The sequence below is a fragment of the Strix aluco genome, chromosome 11 (assembly GCF_031877795.1).
Source record: "Strix aluco isolate bStrAlu1 chromosome 11, bStrAlu1.hap1, whole genome shotgun sequence".
NCBI classification, from domain to species: Eukaryota; Metazoa; Chordata; class Aves; order Strigiformes; family Strigidae; genus Strix; species Strix aluco.
The window spans coordinates 12377679-12398350 of record NC_133941.1 but is presented as its reverse complement, the minus strand read 5'-3'; the positions used below and the strand labels follow the sequence as shown (position 1 = coordinate 12398350).

At 43.6% G+C, this 20672-nt stretch overlaps 1 protein-coding gene across 1 annotated transcript; it reads right to left on the bottom strand.

Moving 5' to 3' along the window:
* Window positions 1–162: 162 nt before the first annotated feature.
* Window positions 163–19549, bottom strand: ARL8B (ARF like GTPase 8B). The gene is made up of 7 exons (XM_074836090.1): window positions 19314–19549; window positions 8728–8808; window positions 8026–8099; window positions 7506–7599; window positions 6843–6910; window positions 6539–6609; window positions 163–5158 (listed from the first exon to the last, which is right to left on the bottom strand). Exons 1-7 carry the CDS (start codon window positions 19434–19436, stop codon window positions 5109–5111), a joined length of 561 nt encoding a protein of 186 aa, XP_074692191.1. The 5' UTR covers window positions 19437–19549; the 3' UTR covers window positions 163–5108.
* Between the last annotated feature and the right edge of the window lie 1123 nt (window positions 19550–20672).

Sequence of the window (20672 nt, the reverse complement as noted above, 5' to 3'; positions counted from 1 at the left end):
CCTCTTTGCTCCTCTTCCAGGTGATCTGAAGAATTAAATTTTAGCACAGGTATCTTCAGTTTAGCTTGAGTGTGTTGCCCACAATTTGGTAATGAGGGCTTCTTACATACTTCTAACAATAATAAAAGCAGCTGTACTACTACAGATGAATATGCAAAAGAATGGTTTTCAACAACACTTTATTGAAGCACTTCAAAATGATCACAATGATAGATGTTGCCTTTAACAGAATAAAACCTATAATGTCATAATTAAAAGGCACTAATCCTGGCACAAAGGTCTACTTACCCACCTTCCACTGTGATGGAAATAAAAACATCAAGTATTTTCCTTTTCCTTTAAAAGAGTATGTGCATACCCCCTTTGAGTGCCATTCCGTGTTTGTCATTTAAGTGACATGTAAAAGAAATTCCCCGATGTTTCACCAAGGCATACTGTAATGTTCAGCATCTGTAGTCCTAAAGCAATAGACTACTCATTGAAGGTTTATGATCTAGTGAGACAAATCATTCTACACTCACATTTTGGGAATAAAAATCCTGAAGCAGTCTCAGGCATTCACACATTACCTCTCCTTTAACATGATTCATTGTTTTGCTGTTCGTGTAATCGGCAATGCACCACTCTTAGCAAAATAGCTTCAATAATCTGATTTACAGCCCCTGTTTAGAATTCCCACAGCTCTCCAGTCAGGGTCGGTGCAAAAGCAAGCCAGCAGGGAGCAGTGCCGGGGCATGCGGCCGGGAGGAAGCGCGGTTCTTTCACATCCAGTAAACACGCACAAAGCCACTCATGACATGCATTGCACAGCCACAGTAACTATAAAATTAAACCTTAGAAAAGTTAAAAGCTCGATAATCCAGCTAAATCATACTTCAAGTTATGATAGATCCCTGCACAACATTCCTATATTAATTTAACCAGAGAGACTGTTTAAGGCATTTTCTTTGGCCTCCTTTCTTCTACCAGAAAGTGAAGATTATGCAGTTTTTTATGTCAGTATCCAAAAAGGACTGTCTTTCCAACTGTTTCCATAAAGATGCAAAGAGAAAACACAAATCAATAAGAAACTAGATTATTAGTTCCACAGATCATGAAACAGCTCCACATTTCTCATGTTGCCAAGTGGTAGGACAGAACTGCTCTGTGCAACTGCTAAAACACTCAACTGTATTCGGGGTGATGAGAATTATGCTGCACTGTAATTGCACTTGAAGAAGCCACCATCCACACTAAAGTTGACAGGACATTAGTACTCCAAGGAAAACTTTCACACAGCCCAGTGCTGTGGGTGCACGCACAAACATTTCTTCCCAGTCTAGTCTAGAGATACACTGCTCTATGATCACTAAGAGCAATCACTTGTACTGAACAAAACCAACAAGTATTTAGAGTTGACAGCTATTTTAAAGCATTGGGACACCACACAATACCAGCACATCATGGGGTCATAAAGGTATGACTGGTGTCTAACTGCCATGCATATTCATGACCAAGAGTTCTCTCTGGCTCAGTATTTGCCTTCTCACAAGGCCCAGTTTTCTTAATACGCTAATGGTCAAGGCCTACTGCAGATTCATCAGAAGAGAGTTTCAGGACTACAGCTATTGAAGTTCAAGTATAATAATTTACTAAATGCATCCCCAAAAGCAACTTTTGTTAAGAGAATGGCAAATTTAATCAGTCTCTTGTTACTGTCCAGGCTCACTACAGAGCCCGAGACAGGTAATCATGAGAGATTAGATTGGCCCAACAGATTTTTAGAAGCAGAACGCAGCTATAGCATCCAAGTTCAGCAGACAACACTGCTAATGCTCATCTTGGGCTCCACACCTTTATTAGAACAGAAAAGGTTTAACCTTGGACTTAACTGTGCCAGATGAGTGAGTAGTTCTTTTTAAGTCCAAGGCTGAAAGATAGCAACAACAGCCTCACTTCTCTGAAAAGACTTACTACACTTCCCTTCTGTTTCAAAATGAAGGTAGTTGGAAAGTTAATCAACCCTTCAAATAGAAGAAGTGTAAACCTCTGCACTGGATTCAAATAGTCTCCTCAAGGTCTACATTTCTGTCTTGAGTAGCTGAAGGCATCTGGAAGAAGTGTACAACAGCTGTGAAAACCTAGGTGGAATCATTTTGTGAAGTAATACAAACATACTTTTTAGAGTACACACATCATAGGTGGCCAGTGTAGCTCTCCTTGCTATTTACATGTAGAAGTAGAAACTGTTACTTAAATATCATACCAACCAAACAGCTGTTGCCCAAGTTCACACCACAGCTGATTTCAGTGATCAGTACTGGTATCAGACCAACCAGAGTGACAAATCTTACAGCAGTAATACTGTCTTCAGATTTTTGCATCTGGAGACATTTTGCTTTGAATGTTAACTCCAGGCAGCTTGTTTTGCATGCAGGAAGCCCCATCCGCTGAAGGAATAAGCACATGATCTTTTACTCAACAGTTCATTAGTCGAGTTACATGTGAAGGATGCTAACTGACCAGTACCCAGGCCTAAAAACTAACCTGTTACAGCTCAGTAAGTTTGAAAGCTTACATGGAGGCAGGCCATGAGTAGAAGACATCCACTTTGTAACCATTAGGTGGAAGATGTTGACATACAGTCCTATAAGTTAATCAGTGACCCAAGAAAAATTAATGCAACAAAGCATTTGGGAAGAGCAGTCAGTGTAAGTTCAGATTAAAATCACAACAAAGATTTTGTTCAAGACCTCAGACAGAGAAAGCCTCACTTTCCAGTGAGGTAAGAATCTTTATGCTTTAAGGAGCAGTGAATGATCAGGCACTGCTAGATCTGACACTTGTGCTACAAAAGCAAAGGTTTTTACTCTAGGCTTGATGACAAGAAACAAGCTTGTAGACACATGCATTTTTCTCCTGAAAACAGAGCTCCAGAAGGCTGCCCCTACTTAAGACCCTTCAGCTGACCAGTGCTCTTCATAAACATCATATGCACCGAAGTTTGCTGAGACTGACTAGCTAAGCTTGCTCATGTACGCCGAGAAAGCCCCAGGCCTGAAAGGTAGTTTTATAAGCATTTCACTCAAATAGCTGAACCACAGAACATAAAGAATCTCAGGTATTTACCAAGCCTTCTTCCCCCACTGTAATCTTGTGGGAGAGGAGACATCCCATAATGTATCTCCATGAGTTAAGCCACATCAAGTCAGTCAGTTAAGTGTCAATACAACCCTCAAAACATAAGTTTATTGAATAAAGCTGAAGAGCAGTAAACCAACATATGCATCCACCTAAATAAAAAAATTCACGTATTTACAAAGTTCAGTAATTGTATAAGTTGTTCACATGCAGAGAGTAATGCACAGGTTAACAACTGGTAGTGTTTGGATGCCATAAACGCTGAAAGCAGTGAAGTATATAAACACCAAACACATCAAGTTTAGCTATAGGCCAGTTAACTAAACAGTGACCTGGTCCCCCACAAAGATTCACACATTCTAGTTTAGTTTCCTTATTTTAGGCACAAGCAAGTTTGCTAAATAAAAGTAACTGTAGCAGTTCCTGGTGAACTAGGGACTACAGTAGCAAGTTAATATACCCTCTCCTCTACAGCACCAGAGTATGAATTAATTGAAATCATGCTTCAGAGAACTGAAAGGGGACAAAAAGTTAAAATGCAAGTTCAGACTGAATGCAGGCAGCATGTAGTGTCTGTGCAACAGTGCGATAGTTGGTACAGAACAGTAAGGCCATGGCAGTCCAAATTAAAACTGGCTTGTCATAACTGATATGGACTAAACAGTGTTCCCAACCAAAGACTTGGACATAATGCAAACTCTACATTTAGGTGAAGAATCACACACAGTGTGAGGCAACACAAGCAGGTGTACCATGTATTTGCATACAGTAGTAAGCTACACTGACATTACTGTATGAACAAACCAGTCTTAACAAGTCTGTCCCTTTAAATATACTGAAGTCATTGAGAAAGTAAAGCTACAAAAACATTACAATCTTTAGTTTATACATACTTCCCTATACCATAGGAGCTAATCAAGAAACAGGATCAATTCATTGGCTCTCTTGTGCTTTGACACAGTAGAACATTTCATCTTGCAACTTACAGACTTTGCACATGGTTACATCAAGAAAGCAGGCAGGTCTAGAGTTGTCACAATAGCCTAGATATTCCATAGCACCAGATGAAACTGTGCCCAGCCATTTCATGAGCAGGAGAGACACTAGACAATTACATAGATATTGTGCTAAAGGTCAACAACTGACTCTATACAAAAACATCAGTAATTTAGGTGTCATGCAGCTGCTCAGAATGTGTGTTCTGGTTTCAGATAGAGACCACTAGTATCTGTAGATAGAAAAATGTATTTGAACAAAGTCTGATGTTCCTAGCAATTGGTTTTCATGCTGGAATACTCCAATTTTTTTTGAAAGCTTGACAGAACAGTCCATTCCCATCCCCCACACAAATGTTAAACAGAAGCAACAAAATGATTTTAAACAGTTGACTCTTTCCTAATTCATCATGAGTTTTCTTTTTCAAGTGACAGGATAATATCTCAGCTGTAGATTAGTGATGCTGATCTATGCCTTGTGCTCCCCTCTGCAAACAGTTTCCATTTCTCTGCTTACATACACACATCACATGCATTTGTGAGATAAATCAGTATCCCACAACTCACGCTTAAATGTTTTCTAACTACTGTATGTGGCATCTTACAGAATCTTAATGCTGTCAAGCATCAGCATCTTCAAGCCACTAAACACTAGAAATAAAACACTTGCTGAAAATCATATAAAAACCTGGCCCTGAAAAACCAGAACAGAGTGTACCATCATAGTTAACATGGTAGAGATTTTTTTTTAAAAAGCCCCCCTACAACCCTCCCACCATAGATGGTTGTAAAATAAATATTTGTGCTGACTTTATCATGACAACTCTAGTTGTTTCGTGACAGAATAGGAATACAAGTCTTCAGCAGTGCACATGAGAAATGAACCGTGAAAAGGCAGATTCTTGATACAGGATTTTTGGGTAATATCTCATTATGGAGGGAAGTGGACAATTGAGATTATGGCCAACTGGTACTGGAGATTCCAAGAAGACTTCAGCTTCTTCTAGATTTTGAATGCTGAATAAGCCACTGAAGCGTGATATCTAGAGAGAGAAAGAGAAGAGAAGTTCCATGTTCAAGTGTCTATCTGTATTTGTACAACCAGCATCACTTTGGTATGCCAGTGCCCTCAAATACACAGCAGGAATATCCAGCCCTTCTCTAGAGGATGGACCAAGACAGATCAACAGAATGATTTTTTTGAATGCTTGCTGTCTGTGCTTTGGTCCTATAACTGCCCAGCATCCTTTAAGTAACACTTAAAGGAACTGCCCCAGACATCCTGGTTCCTCTACATGTCTAGGAAAGAGACATCCCTTAATCTGATACTTTGGGATGGCTTGCATAATTAGTTTTAGATCAACATTGCTCTATTTAGCCAGTCTGCCTCTCCTCCCCTGATGAGAGCAAAGTTCATTTTGCCCTACAGTACAAGGCATCAAGCTCCTCCATGCTTGAGAGAGGGTCTCCTACACAGCTATGTTGTGAGCCTTCTGCAAGAGATATGACAGGAGGAGGGAGTATCTGCTTCTCCTATCCACCATGTTTGAATCTTTAACTGATGGTAAGGTGACAGGGACTTCTTGGATAAGAAGCCAGAAGAGTTCCACAGGCTGTTCATCCTTCTTGGAAAGAAGTTGAGTCCTTGATATAGAGCAGTTCTGGTATCTTCTATAGCTTGTTCCTGTGACCACCAGGCTGAAGTTTCCCTCATCAGTAAACTCAGGTTAGCCTGCCAAGGAACCAGTGTTAATCTCATGGCAGCCACCAGAAGGCATCAGGAGAAGGATGGCAAGTGTTGCTAAGTACTGTGTTTCCATTCAGTTGGGATTACTCAGTTTATTTACAATACTAGTGTCAAGTACTTGGTATTACACAGTACTGTGGTTTCTGCCTTTGAACTCCAAAAATTCTAAGGCAATTCATGTCAGCACCAGAAAATTTGAGTTTTTGGCTGAACGGAGTAGTGACTAGCATAGGCCACAACATGAACTTCTTTGATAAGACAGCAAACGGAGATGATTATTTCAAGGGAATGACTGCTGAGGAAAAACTTGCTGCAAGTACTTGCTAGCCTCATGAAGTGAGGCAGAGTTGAGAGCATCTGATAGAATTATAAAATCATTGAGGCCAAGCTAATAGGGAGAATAGGCAGCTATTTGCTGCAAACTAAAGAATGGCAGCAGACTTCACAGGAGATTGACATATGTTTTGAAAACTACAACCCCTACAACTTTAATACCAGTCAAGCTTCATCACTGCCATCAGGAGTTACACCAAATTTAACCAGTGCACTTACACATTGTTTTCTGATTTGTTACCCGTTTCCTGAAGCCAGGAAGCTTGTGTTTAAGAAGTTACAATCCCCCAATCCATCCTCTGACAGCTCTTCATAATCCTTAGCATTTTAGGTTAATAGTTACCTATATTATCTTTCTCTTTGCAAGAAATTGAGTAGCAGCAGATTTCTCTGTCCTGAATAGCAGCAAGGTTCCTATGAAAGAGAGAACAATTCAACATACACTTCACTTACAAGGACAGTTAAACTGAGAATCTAAACTCTTCCCTTCATCTTCTCCATATAACTTGTTTCTGTATAATGTTTCAGCTGCCTCTTGTTGCTGGGTTTTCTACTTATAAGTGCAAGCTTCTTGATCTAATAACCCTATGTACATGAATTAATTTATTGACTTAAAGTAGCCTTTCTTAGGAAGGGTTAAGACTTACATCTTTTCAATTAGCTGTTTCTCATCCAAAGCATTAGGAAGGTCTCTCTTATTTCCAAGTACTAGAACCTGAAATCCAGAGCAGAAGGAAACTGTTTGTTTTTTTTAAAAAAAATACCACCAAACAAACAACACAAAAAACAAACTTCAGGGAAGCCTGTTTGACAAGCAGCCTGCACTGGGCTATTAAATCTAACAGAATGAGACATTTGCTACTAAACCTGATCAAGAAGGAAGACTGACCTAGTCACAGGGAAAGAGGGGGTACAAATAAACTGTTATCTGCAAAAAGCAAGCATGAGAACACATCAGCTCATAGAACTGAGAACAATCCTAGTTTACTCTACTTCTGTACTACACTGATTAACCTGTACTATAGTAGACTCTAGAAGAAAACACAAACTCATACTATGGAATACTCTAAACTACTGTTCCAATTTTTTTTTTTTTTGTGGGCACTGAACAAGAATAAGATCACTGAAGGATTAATGAGATCAACAATTTGATTTAAGGCACTAGGGGCTGGTATTGTTCATGCTTATACTAACCAGTAAAGTTAGGCCTTCCTTACACTTGATTTAAGCATTTAAGCCAGACTTCAGAGTTGCTGAAGTTATACACATTCCTCAGCAAATTTAATACTGTGTAAGGCAATATTACTTACAGGGATTCCTTGTAACTGTGGCTTATCTAGAAGATTGTGCAGTTCATTTCGAGAAGCTTCTATTTTTTCACGATCTGCAGCATCTACCATGTAGCTTTAAAGAGAATTTAAGGTTAGGTCAGTGAGACTGAACTACTTCAGAAACAGCAGTGTTTCCTTTACACTGTCAGTTCTGAGCACATTCAACAAGGCTTTAAACAAAGCTAGGTCTACTGAGCAAAGAATCTGGTTCTTTTAAAAAAATTCTCTAAGATCAGAGTAGATGAAAGATTCTTTTAGTTAGACAGCACTGCCACCCAGTTCAGACAGGAATTACTTAGTACTCCAGATCAGACACTGATAAGAAAATAATTCTTCTTGAGCCCTGAACTTAAGGGTAAAAAAAGGTCAATGTGGTAGCAGTACAGTTTCAAAATTAAAAACAAGTACTACCGAGTCGAGCATGCACTGTTAGAAAGGCTACGCGCAGAAGAGAAGCAAATCTGAAGTTAAGTACTAGCTGAAGGAAGACGACACTTACACAATAGCATTAACTCCTCTGCAATATCGCTCCCACATGCTTCGGAATCGTGGCTGCCCTCCTATATCCCAAATCTTAAGGCAAAGGGAAAAAGACAATTTAGCCATGCGCTATGTTTAAACAAGTCACACAAAGACAAGACAAGAAATCAAAACACAGTTCTTCCTTTCTCCTTAGGCCAGCTGCAAAACCTCTCGCATATTAGAATAGAAATAATCCCTTGTACAGCTGCTCAAAGCTTGCAGGCCCAATAGCGTAAGAAGCAAACTAGAGCATCTTACACCGGATGCAAGAACACACCTGTGTACTAAGTTTACACACATACAAGAAAATAAATAAGATATGACTTAAAACTTTGCTTTTGATATAAGCCTTCCCTTAAGTAGTATTGATGAGCCAAAAAGGAGGATCTCTGGGCCCTTAACATGTGATAACTCAGATTAAAGACGGACAGCATCATCACAAAATTGCTTTAACTAGTCCACGAACCTGGAAATCACACATAGATTCTCATTTAAGAAACCCAATAAATAAACATAAGTGTATTCTTAACCTATTTGTCAGATTTAGCTGAGCCTCTTCAGTTTCCTACATTTGTCCCAATGGTGGAAGTTTGCATGAGCAAACATACAAATTTTAAACTAGAAGCTGAAGACAACGTTGCATGGGTTTAAAAAGAGACAGCCAGCAATGGTAACATACCTTTATTGTAACATTACCCTTTGTAACTTTTCTCATGTTGAAGCCCACAGTAGGAATCATGTCTTCACTGAATTGACCTGACTGGAAAAAAGAAAGTTAAATTTAGTGCTTATCTGATGCAGCTAGTTTACATCGTAAAATATCGTAAGCTTTTTCTAACCATTTGCCTTCCAACTGAAGCCTTTATAGCCAAGAAGTCATAGATATTATACTCATGTGTATTGAAGCCTGTGTGAAGTCAGTCAAGTAATTTCTTACAAGCACTTTAATTTTTCAAGCCTTGAGGCAGTCAGGGGAGCAAAGTTACTTGGGGAGAACAGCTTTGCATAGCTTAACAGATGGACAGCCAGAGCAAGTGTAGGAAAGAGCCATTCACCTACTTGTGCTGGACTCAAGTTCTGTACGTCAGGATCTCCTAGTTACCTGGCAGCTAGAAATATCCAGAAGTTTTTCCTCTGATGCAAGCTACTCTATGGACAACATTTACAGCAATAAATCACTCTTGTGGAGTAAGCTTCCAACCCACAGGTATGGGTTAACTCCCTGAGGAGTTTTAAAAGGCTGGAAAGTGGAAGGACCTGACAGGTCTGCTTCCTGCTAGGCTACACAGCGTCCAACTTGTTCAGCAGAGGCAATTGAAATGCAACTGGAGAGTATTTCAGCCCATTTCCACCAGAAATTCAGCATCGCTTTAAGCTCCGACATAACTGCTGCAAAACAGTGTTGTATCAGAGCGGTTCTCTCGTGGCAGATGTTTTACTATCTGTTACACTTTTATCTGCAACAGCTTGGAAGCCGAGTTCACAGCTATCTCCTGTAGCTAACCCAGGAGCCATAACAAGCGTTATCAACAGTAGTACAGATTTCTCCCATGCTCCCTTGGCTATTTGGCAGAAGGTGAATCTCAGTCACGGTGGTCATTATGCATCTCACTACATCCATTATGTGTAATAGAACCAGACAGTCAACCCAATTTGGAAAAAAAGGTCGACTCAAATGCATTCCGTTGTTTAATTAGGGTTTGATATCACAGCAGCAGAAAGTCTGCTTCTCTCCCCTGATGTTGCACAGAGAAGCTAGCCCGAGTTGAAAGCCCTTTAGGATCTATGAAGCAGACATCACATCACCTTACAGAGTTCAGGCCCAACTGCTGCTTACAAGCTGGAAGTAGTAACTAGTCTGACTGGACGTGCTTTGAGTACGTATTGCTCAGAGTTTCCAACCAATCAGCTTGTAATACCAATGCTTTGTCATTCACTTCTACACCTAGCAGCCCACACTTTCTTTAGCTTGTTCTCCCTGCCTTGCCCCCCCAAAAATCCCTCTGATCTTCCGCTAGCAAACCAAAACCGCAAGCTTCACACAATACAGACTCTAATATAATGCTGATAAACCTTGGAAGTCAACTGAAAACCTACAGACAACATGGCAGTCTCATTTGGGCTTATTTAGCCAAGTCCTTCAATTAAATGACACGTTGATCTTGCTGTTGACCTCCAAACCAGGAATACATCCAGAGCTTGGATTTGAAGCCAGCAGTCCCCTGAATAGGTGGTGATTTTTCACATTTAAGATCTGCTTTCCAGGTGCATGACTAGACAGACTAACAGTGTTTTAAAAGGAGCAAAAAAAAGAGTCCTTGAATCCAAGGAATGCAACAGCAAAAGCAGCAACAACCTGAGAAATGGACAGCTTAAGCCTCATTAGGCAGGTGTTCTGCATTCTTATTTGAAAGAAGTTTCAACTGTTTAAGCTACACAGAAGAGCAGGTACCAATCTCATGCAGCACTGCTTCAGAAGTTGCTCTCACCTTTCTGCTAACTTTGCAAAGTGGTGCACAACCTGAACGCCTGCTCATTAGCTTCCCCACTCCTGTCCTGAAAGCCCTGTGTACGTTGTTTCAGCCAGTTCGATTATGTGTAGCTCAGCAGCAAATGGCTACCCATGCCTTCCGCCTCTGATGCAGTTGAGTTCAGTTCATAAAGCACGCACTGCCAATCTTGCCTTTGAAGGGTCAGCTTGCCATGGTTGCTCAAGAACCACTGCATTCCTGCCTCTAGTCACACCCTACACCCACATCTTCTAACCAAACACCTCCCAAGCACTCCCTGAACCTCCAACTCCAGATTCTTCACTTGAGAGCTGTTCCTATCAACAGTTCATGCTCTCTCACCATTCTTTCAGGATACATATTCCTTCAGATTGGAGCAGCACCTCATTTGCCACATGTTTAATGCAATGTTGACGAAATTACCATGATCCACCACAAGGAAGCTGAACAGAACATTCAGAAAAGCTGCTGCACCTTATACCACTTTCCAAGTACTCCCTACCCACACTACGCATCCAGGTGGAATAAAAACCTGTTCTGACTTGCTTAAAAACTATGCTACAGTCACTCACTCACAGCCTGAGTTTCAGTTTTCTGTACCCTGCTTTGCAGGCCAGACAAGCCAGCGCTATCTGAACCGTCAGAACCAGAAGGGAAGGGTAGCAGGTGTTTTCACTGAGCTGCCTCCAAACCACAAGCATGCCCTTCCTCTCTACTGGAAGTTTGGAGGTTGGGGATCCTGAGGCAAGGCAGGCACTTTATAGCTGTGAGGGGCACTCCTGACTGCAGGTTTTGAGCATATTGATCTACTCAGATCTTCGTTTGAAAGCCCTTACTCTGATATGTGTGAGTGTTCCTCTGTTCACAGTTAGTATACATAAAAAAAGCTACTGGCAGTCACCTTATCTTTTAAGACAGGTCAAAAAATGGTTAAAACAATTGTAATGATTTTGCTAGCAGGCAGTGATCATCTTTGATAGGTTCTGCTATTGTATCCAACTGTCTTGGCCCAGAAATGATTCTCTAAACCCAGAATTTAGAGGGCTTCTGTTTACTACCTCTACAGAGGAAAAAAGGAATTCAGCTGCATCTTATTCATATGCAAAAGCTACTTGAACAGCAGAACAAGAAGAATATGCTTTTATTAATAGGCAGTTCTGTTTGAATCAGACTTCCCTTTGTCTCCCCTAGAGCAGATTACTCAGCCCTATCACTGTGTGTTCACAATATGATGCTTTCTCATTCTAAAATAGGCATCAGCTTTAAAACAAGTTTGATAAGCACAGAAATATTTTCAATTCCTGATCTGAAAGTGCTCGGCTGTTGTCATACACAGTAGCATTGCTCAAACACTCATCAAGGACGCAAGAGTAGTTGCTTACAAATCTAGCAACAGCATCTCTTTTCAGCACTTGTGAATATTCCAACAGGCAGACACTGTACTTCATCCAGGACTCCTGAAAGATCAGCCTTGTGCATTAGAAATGATTAAGAATTAAGCCATTAGCTTAATGGGTCATACAGACCATACAGCATCAATGTAAACTGTGCACTGAAGGTCGCAAAAAAAGTTAACTCCAGACCCTGTGCAAAAGATAAAACCAGGGAGACTAAACAGACCAAATTTCAGAGACCACATGCAGAAAGAACCTGCAAGACTAGTCTTTAAGCCTCCCAGTTTAAGAGATGCTCCCTTTTCAATACTCCATGCTCCTGGAAAACCCAAGCACGTGATTTTAGCGCAACATGAACTCTTCTACCTGCCTGAAGACTTACGTTGGATAAAGATTATTCAGAGGAGCAAGACTGCTTCCAGGCTGAACTAAGCCCCTGCACTGTATTCCAGTACAGAGCTGACACCTGCCTGCATGAATGGGTTTGGGTTGAGCTCACTTTGTCTCTAGTATTAGCACTAACTCTTGCAGACTGTAGCATTTACAAATTGCACCCTCCATTTCACTACCAGATCCAAGCCTGGCCCACCTGTTACACACCTGCTAACATCAGCTTTGGTGTGAGCTCTGAAACACCACCACACATGCCAAAGCACAGCCACGTTCACAAGCCCTCCTTTTTACCTGTAACTCTGGCAGACAGCCTCTCTGGGTCTGCACCCACTCCCACTGTCAGGCCAGGGGCAGCTTTGCCAGCCGGCACCCCCAAGTCTTGCCTCAGGAACAAGCCAGCAGCGTGTCAGCTACAGGTACAGTTCATTTCCCAGAGGGCAGGATCAGAAGGCTTCAGACAAGCATTTAAAACTACTGTCACCTAACATCCCAGCAGTGTACAAAGGATGCAGGTTTAGTCTTTTTTAATACTTAGTTAATATTAAAACAAGCTGCTCACTAAACCTACCACTTCCAGATGTCTTGAGTCAAAAAAACCCAAACCAAAACAAACCACACTCTGGCTGCTTCATCTGCCTCTCCACAGCCATAAGCCATAAGCCAGAAGACTGCCAACTTCCAGGGAGTTATGCTTCCAGACTGTCAGCACCAAGCCCTAAGCAGCTTGATCAAGGATTTGAGTGTAAGACTGGAATTCCTGCCTCCTCTATCTTCCTTAAAAATTCATTTCAATACATTGAAGGAACCACTAAAGGCAGAACTCAAACTGCAGCAGTAGAACCGGTGTTCCCTCTTCTTTCTTTCCAGCTAGAGTGGTAGCTCTCTCCTGCTGGCACTGGAAAGCAACTGCCTACAACAGTCCAGCCACATGGTCCTCAACCACCAGTTCGCTGCCACCAGATTGTGATTCCACAGCCTGCACAAGGAGATTCTTCCTATCAGCAGGAAAGATCAGAGCAGCCTTTAGCTTGCATCTCATAAAGCTAACATGATTCATTACTGTCAGAGGGCAAATTTCTTCATATAGTCTTTGTTACTACACAATAAAGATTTCTTTTAATCTTTACTCATAATACTTTTCATCCATCTAGAAGAGATCACGAACAAGCTTAGCCAACTAGGAGACAACATCCCCGGAGTATGGATTCCAGCCACGACATTCCCAATCCACCTGAACCAGAATACTACCTTAAGCCCTGCTGTTCATCCCTAAATTTCTTTCTTTTCACACTAAGAAAAATGCTGCAAGTCTCAGAAATATCTCCTTTAAAAAAAAAAAAAAAAAAAGAGTCATTTTAGCACTATATAAAGCTACCCCTACACTATGCCTCCTCTGCAACATTCATAGCCTGAACCAAGAAGTGCATCATGTTTGGACAAATCACCTCTCTAGTTTCTGTAGTCTAGCTTTCTTCTTGAAATACTTCAGTGTTTCAGCTACTTGTGATCACATTCATAAGCATGAAGCTTTCGAAGCTTCACTCCACTTTCGAAGCTTCAATCCTTGTGATCTGACAGTCCCTTGAAAGGCTTCACCACAGCACTTCTATGAATGGTTGCTGCAGAAATCAAAATAGCAGTATCTGACAAGAAAATGCATTTTTATCTCCCCAACCCTGACTTCAATGGAATATTCAAAAGGACATGGACTGCTTACCATATAACTACCACACAGCAGTGAAACAAGAACTAAAAAGGCATATTTCTGTCTAGAAGTCAGTCACATAAGAGCTTAGGACATTTCATGCTTCTGATAGTCACACAGAATCACAGAATCATTCAGGTTGGAAAAGACCCTTGGGATCATCGAGTCCAACCATCAGCCCTACTCTACAAAGTTCTCCCCTACACCATATTCCCCAACATCTCATCTAAACAACCCTTAAACACATCCATGGATGGTGACTCCACCCCCTCCCTGGGCAGCCTATTCCACTGTCTGACCACTCTTTCGCTGAAAATTTTTTTCCTAATGTCCAGTCTAAACCTCCCCTGTTGCAGTTTAAAGCCGTTCCCTCTTGTTCTATCACCAGTTACCTGTGAGAAGAGACCAGCACCAACCTCTCTACAACGTCCTTTCAGGTAGTTGTAGAGAGTGATGAGGTCTCCCTTTAGCCTTCTCCTCCTCAAACTGAACAGTCTCAGCTCCTTCAATCACTCCTCATAGGATTTATTCTCCAGGCCCTTTACCAGCTTCATTGCCCTCCTCTGCACTTGCTCCAGCACCTCGATATCTCTCTCATATTGAGGTGCCCAAAACTGGACACAATACTCAAGATGTGGCCTCACCAATGCAGAGTACAGGGGGACTATCACCTCCCTACTTCTGCTGGTCACACTATTTCTAATACAAGCCAGGATGCTGTGGGCTTTCTTGACCACCCGGGCACACTGCTGGCTCATGTTCAGCTGCTTGTCAATGAGAACGCCCAGATCCTTTTCTTCCAGACAGCTCCAGCCACACCTCCCCAAGCCTGTAGCGATGCATGAGGTTGTTGTGGCCCAAGTGCAGGACCTGGCACTTGGCCTTGTTGAAGCTCATCCCGTTAATGTTAGCCCACTGATCCAATCTATCCAAGTCTCTCTGTAGAGCCTCCCTATCCTCATCTAGATCGACACTCCCGCTTAACTTGGTGTCATCTGCAAACTTACTGATGATACACTCTATGTCCTTATCAAGATCATCAATAAAGATGTTAAACAGAAATGGTCCCAACACCAAGCCCTGAGGAACACCACTTGTGACCAGCCGCCAGCTGGATTTAACTCCATTGACCACCACTCTCGGGGACCGTCCACCCAGCCAGTGCTTGATCCAGCAGACCGTAGCTCATCCAGGCCAGTTCTTCTATGAGAATTCTATGGGGAGAATATTCGTGGGGAGTCACGAAAGCATCTTTCACCAGGTGTTACCGCTTAAAGCTCTAGCTCTTCCACTGCCTAAAGAGTGCTATACAGGAACTTATGACCACAATGGAAAAAATAGATTCTGATTTCAATCACCTGTTTCAGACCATCTGGGGTAGAGCAAGCAGGACCTGAAAAAGAGTATTAGCTGGAGTATGAGTCACCTCATATTAGCTGTATTACCTAATAAAGTGAGGCAATCCATTTCAAGAGATTTCTGCGATTAAGAAACACTTCACTTAAAAAAATGTATCAACCTTCTCTCACTTAACTACTACACGTATGAAGTGACAACGTACGCTATTTATGACCTACCTAGGTGTTTCAGAAATCACTAAAGCAGCAGCAAAGCTCTTTAGAGCAATCTTTTTCCACACTTCTCCAGTGTGATTTCCTTAAGTCAAAGTTACTTATAGTAGTCATGGGGACAGAAGGAAGTCACAGCTTCCAACCAGCCAAAGGACTCTTTTGTTGAGAGGCACTTCAAAAGCAGCCTCTCTAGAAACCAAGGCCTCATTCAAAGGCTTGTGAGATATTCCAAAGTTAAAAACCAAACCACACTAATTCAGGCTTTGATACAAGTCCTAAAAAGGGGTCTTATTCATCCTATCACCACAAACAGAACAGGCTGAGTTTAGTTCTTAAACCTGACAACTGTCTCAGGAAAGTCTGACTTCCTCCCACTGCTGCAGTTCTCCTCCCCTTGCCGGCTGATTATCAGGCTATCGAGCTGCAGTCTTCCAATGCCAAATGCCTGGATCAAGGACCAATCCACCAGGCTTCAAGCAAGACTTCACAATAGGAAACACCACTCTTTCATGGAGTACTTTTTGGAAACTGAACAAGTGTCCCATTATTCACCAGCACGCACTGCCTGCAGCCTGGAAGCGGAGTCAGTTTACTCGAGTCATGTTTCAGTTGTGTCACGTGGCTGTGGAGCTCGGTCGCCTCTTGAACCTCCCCACACCAGCGTGGCTGGGACTCACAGCTTTGACAGCAAGTCTGATGAAAGCCTGTTAACAGACACTAGCTGCAGAGATGCAAACAACAGAAGATACCGCAGACTCCAGTAAATAATGGGCATTTCAAGCCCTCAGATAAGCAGCTAACAATTCAAAATGCGATACCAGGATGACATGCAGTTTCTCTAAGAGCCATGGCCATCTACATTGTGGAAATTAGGACCAGGAAGAAATGAAGTCCTCCCTTGTGAGCAAGTTTACTCACGCATACGGAAAACTTATGCTTAATATCTAATTAGAGACAGTGACTAATATAGAGTCTTAGCAAAGCAGAAGCTGCATTAGTTGTATCCAGCTATAACTAGATTTCACTGCTAAGGTTGGGTTTTAAACCTTCTAGTCAAACTTAAGTTTGTTCTGATTACAAGCCAAGTGCTTGTTTACACTGGAGGAATAAATACGGCCCAAACCAGCTAGCAACCTAGAAGAGGATTATTCTAGAACTGGACTGTCTGCCTTTTGCGGCCTTTCCACTTCAGCAGCAGCCAGGCATAGTATCAAGCCTCCTGTATAATTGGCTTGAGTTTTTCCTCTAGTTACATATGCCTGATTTGATTGGCATAGATTACATTAGAGATTTATATTAGGTTAAACTCACTGTTGTCAAGAGACTGGCAACAGCCCTTTGTTAGACAGAATGCAACCTTATAAGCCACACCAAGCTCCTGGTATGTAATCCAGCTTTTAGAGCTATTCCATAGGACTAGCATCTTGCTGTGTCATTCCTTTCATTTTAGTTTTATGGAATCCCAATGCTTGACAGCTACATCCATCCAAACCATTAACTGGCCTGCTGAGAGCAGTTATTCTTTTCCAGCACTCATTTCCAAATGCATACTCTGAATTAAAGTCAGTCAATGAAGCAACTAACAAGTTAGCTCTTCATGCCATGGACAGCACTACTCCTTCTGCAAAAAGCAATATTGCGCTGATAACTGAAGCTCATGCTATTATTTTTTTTTAAACCAATAACAAAAACCCAAGCAAGTCCACTCACTCTGCTTTTTGTAAAGAGTCACTAGATTCCCTAATTAAAAACTTCAGAAATGTGACTTGCTACTTCCAAACCTGAAACAGCTAACTAGGCTGTGTCGTTATGCATAACTTCCTTATTTCACTCAGTTTTGCAAGACTATTTGAATGACACTTACTCAGATAAATGTCTGAGTGTGATCCTAATGTGCGGTTGAAACCTTGCAAGGTTCAAGCCCTGACACAAAGCTGGACACAGATGTCAGCTTTGCTTAGGAGTACTTCCACCATTTGAGACAACTTAGATGGACTAAACTGACATGCAACTACTACAACAATTCTGGACTACTCCACATATCTGCAGCAGTTTCACAGGTAACTCCCTGAAGGAGATGTGCTGCTGGTACTGTACAGACAGAAGAGCAAAGCAGTACTTTGTCAAGTGTCATCACCATCCAGAACTCCAGAAGACAAAAACCTGCAGAGTAACCTCAGTGCCCAAAGCTGCATGAACACACCAATCAGTATCAGCTCAGCAGCCACAGATTGAGGTTGCTCAACAATTTCAGAGTTCCATTTTTAGAAATCCAAACCCAGAGATAGTGACAGCCACTACTGTGTGTGAAAGAAATGGCCTCCGGCATTCTCAGGTTAGTCCGGCAACTTTCACCTAACGTAACTAGATGGAGGACGAGTTACCTTTTATGACGGCAGAGCCATTTCACATAATTATGGTGAAGCCCACTGAGTGCTAACATTCTCAGTTACACAAGAACTTGGTTACAGCAGTGTAACAGTATAGTAGCGTAACAAGGATTATGTATAACTGCAAGAGAATGAGAGTCCTTTTCCTATCCAGTAACCCATTCAACTGACACTTAAATAAATACTTTCCTAAAAAAACAAAGGAGACAGCCTCAAAAAAAAAAAAAGCCTGAAGGTCTGCTCAATCTATGGCTGAAGATATCAGCTTTCTCATTCTAAGTTCACTGGACTCAAGTCAGTCATGCTCCCTGCAAAACCAAAAGGTACCCTGGTTTCCCACTTCAGTCTCCCTACAAGGGCTTCTGAACTCCAGCTTGTCTCTTGGAGTGTTTTCTTGTCACATGCATCCACAGAACAGGACACTGACAAAGCCTAATGAGCCATTTAAGTAAGTGACTCTTTATCTTGTTCAGCAATGGAAAAGTTTCATGCAGAAGGATTCCCACACCCTTCCTTCATCTGCTCCAGGCAGATCATCAGATAAGTAGGCCCAAGTTCAGCAGTCTGCTGCTGTTAGGCTTGGAAGTTGTACTTCTTAGTGCATACCTTAAGAGAAAGTAGATTATTTGATACAGGTCTCAGTAATCAGTATAAGCATAAAAAAGTGAAGAGAAGAACCATGAGTGAGAAGCATTTAAATCATTTATTGAGGACCACTGGAAGAAGAAGTCAAATGGAAGAAAGTAGCTGCAGACACATTATGCTATCTTCACATTATGCTAACGCAAGCCCAGCTGTACTAATGCGCTGACTGAAACAAACCCTGAGAGCACGCCGAAGAGCTGTGCTCTGATACAGCTATCAGTGTTTTCAGGGGCCCATTAGCACACAAAGGTTTATGGAGGCACAGCGTGCTAGCAAGGCTCGATACGGCTGGCTCAGCCACCTCTCCTACAAGCCTACCCAGCAAGGGCAGACACGCCTGCTCCCCATCCCAGGCAGCCCCGCGGAACAGCTTCATCCCCGCAGTCCTGCTCAACATACGACGCGTAAGAGACAAGACCGTGTATCGGGGGGGAGCCCGGGCAGGCGCCAGCCGCAGGCTGCTGACAGCCAGGCCGAACACCAGGCCGCTCCGGGCCCGGCCCGGCGGCTGCTTCGGCTCCAGCCCCCTCCTGGCGGGCCCGCACAGGCCGCGCCGCCCCGTCGGCACCGCTGAGGCCACCGAGGCCCCGCGGCTCCCTCCCCCACCTCCGCCAGACCCCGCCGCGGCCTGCCCCCGGCCCGGCGCGGCCCGCTCACCGCGATGACGTTGACGAAGGTGGTCTTGCCCGAGTACTGCAGCCCCACCAGGGTGAGCTCCATCTCCTCCTTCCAGAAGAGCGAGCGGAACCAGTCCAGCAGCCGGGAGAGCAGCGCCAGCATGGCGGCGGCAGCGGCGGGCGGGCCGGGGGCACTGGCAGGCTCAGCCCGGGGACTGACTCCGGCGGCGGCGGCGGCTGTCGGACACCCGCGCGCTCCCACACGGCCCGGCTCGCCCCCGCGCCGCGGTCATATGACCCGCGCGGCGCACCAAGAGAGGCCGCGCCGCCGCCAGCGCCCTGCGCCGCGCCGCAGCGACCCCTGCCGGCAACCGCCCGCGCCGCGCCCGGGGAGGACCGGCGGCGGCGGGAGGGCGGGGCGGAGGTGGGGCCGCGCTGCGCGGGGCGGGGAGGGGCGGGGCGGCTGCCGCCAGCCCTCGGCCCCCGCCATCTTGGGTGGGTGAGGGTGAGGGGTGTCTGCTCGCACTCCCTCAGCCTCGCCGTCTTGGGCGGGAGTGTGAGGGGATGTCTGTTCGCACCCCCTCAGCCCTGCCATCTTGGGGCAACTGAGTGTCCTGGCCCCTCAGGGCTGCCTGGGTGCAATGCCACAGCCATGTTTGACACCCCAACTCTGCAGCCCACTTCTCTAGCTCCCATCCCCAGCCGCTCCCTCCACCTGGTCCCACGGAAGTGCCCCAGCCACCTGCCGAGGCCCTCAGAGACACCCTGGCCACTCTGCCACGCAGCAGGGGGGAAAGCAGGACCCCACCAAGACTGCGTGGTGGGTCGAAGCTCCAGTTACAAAGGAAATCGATTGTGGGGGCTTTTCTTGGTGCATCCTCTAGCTTGTTGGTCTCTTGGGTTGTCCACGTGAGAGCTGCTGTTTTGTCCCCTGAACCACTGAGCTGCAGCCAGCCTGCAGGCAAATCCTGGGCTTTCAGAGGACTAGGGATTAAGAAATATTAGCCATAATATTTTCACATGACAAATGCAGAGTATTTTTTAAGTGAAATACCTCACAAAACCCTGCGTGTGCTCTTAGAACTAACAAAAACTAAGGGTCACCCCACATGACCTCGTTATTCTCAGTTATTCACACATAACCAGACATTCTCTAGAAGTTTCTGCCAGGAACCCGTGCATTTTGCATGGACTTTTTCAGGTGATTTACTGTGGTCCTTGCTGCTGTACCAGTCAGGTAACTGGTTATTTTCGTTCCTGACCAAGTTGAGCCTAGTTCTGTACAGTACAGCAGGTGGAAATTAGAAATCCCCCAACTTCAAAGAACAGCAGAATGAGAATTCAAACCAATGCACATGCCTGCATGGTTTTTAAAAGGAAAGGCGATCAGGGTGATACA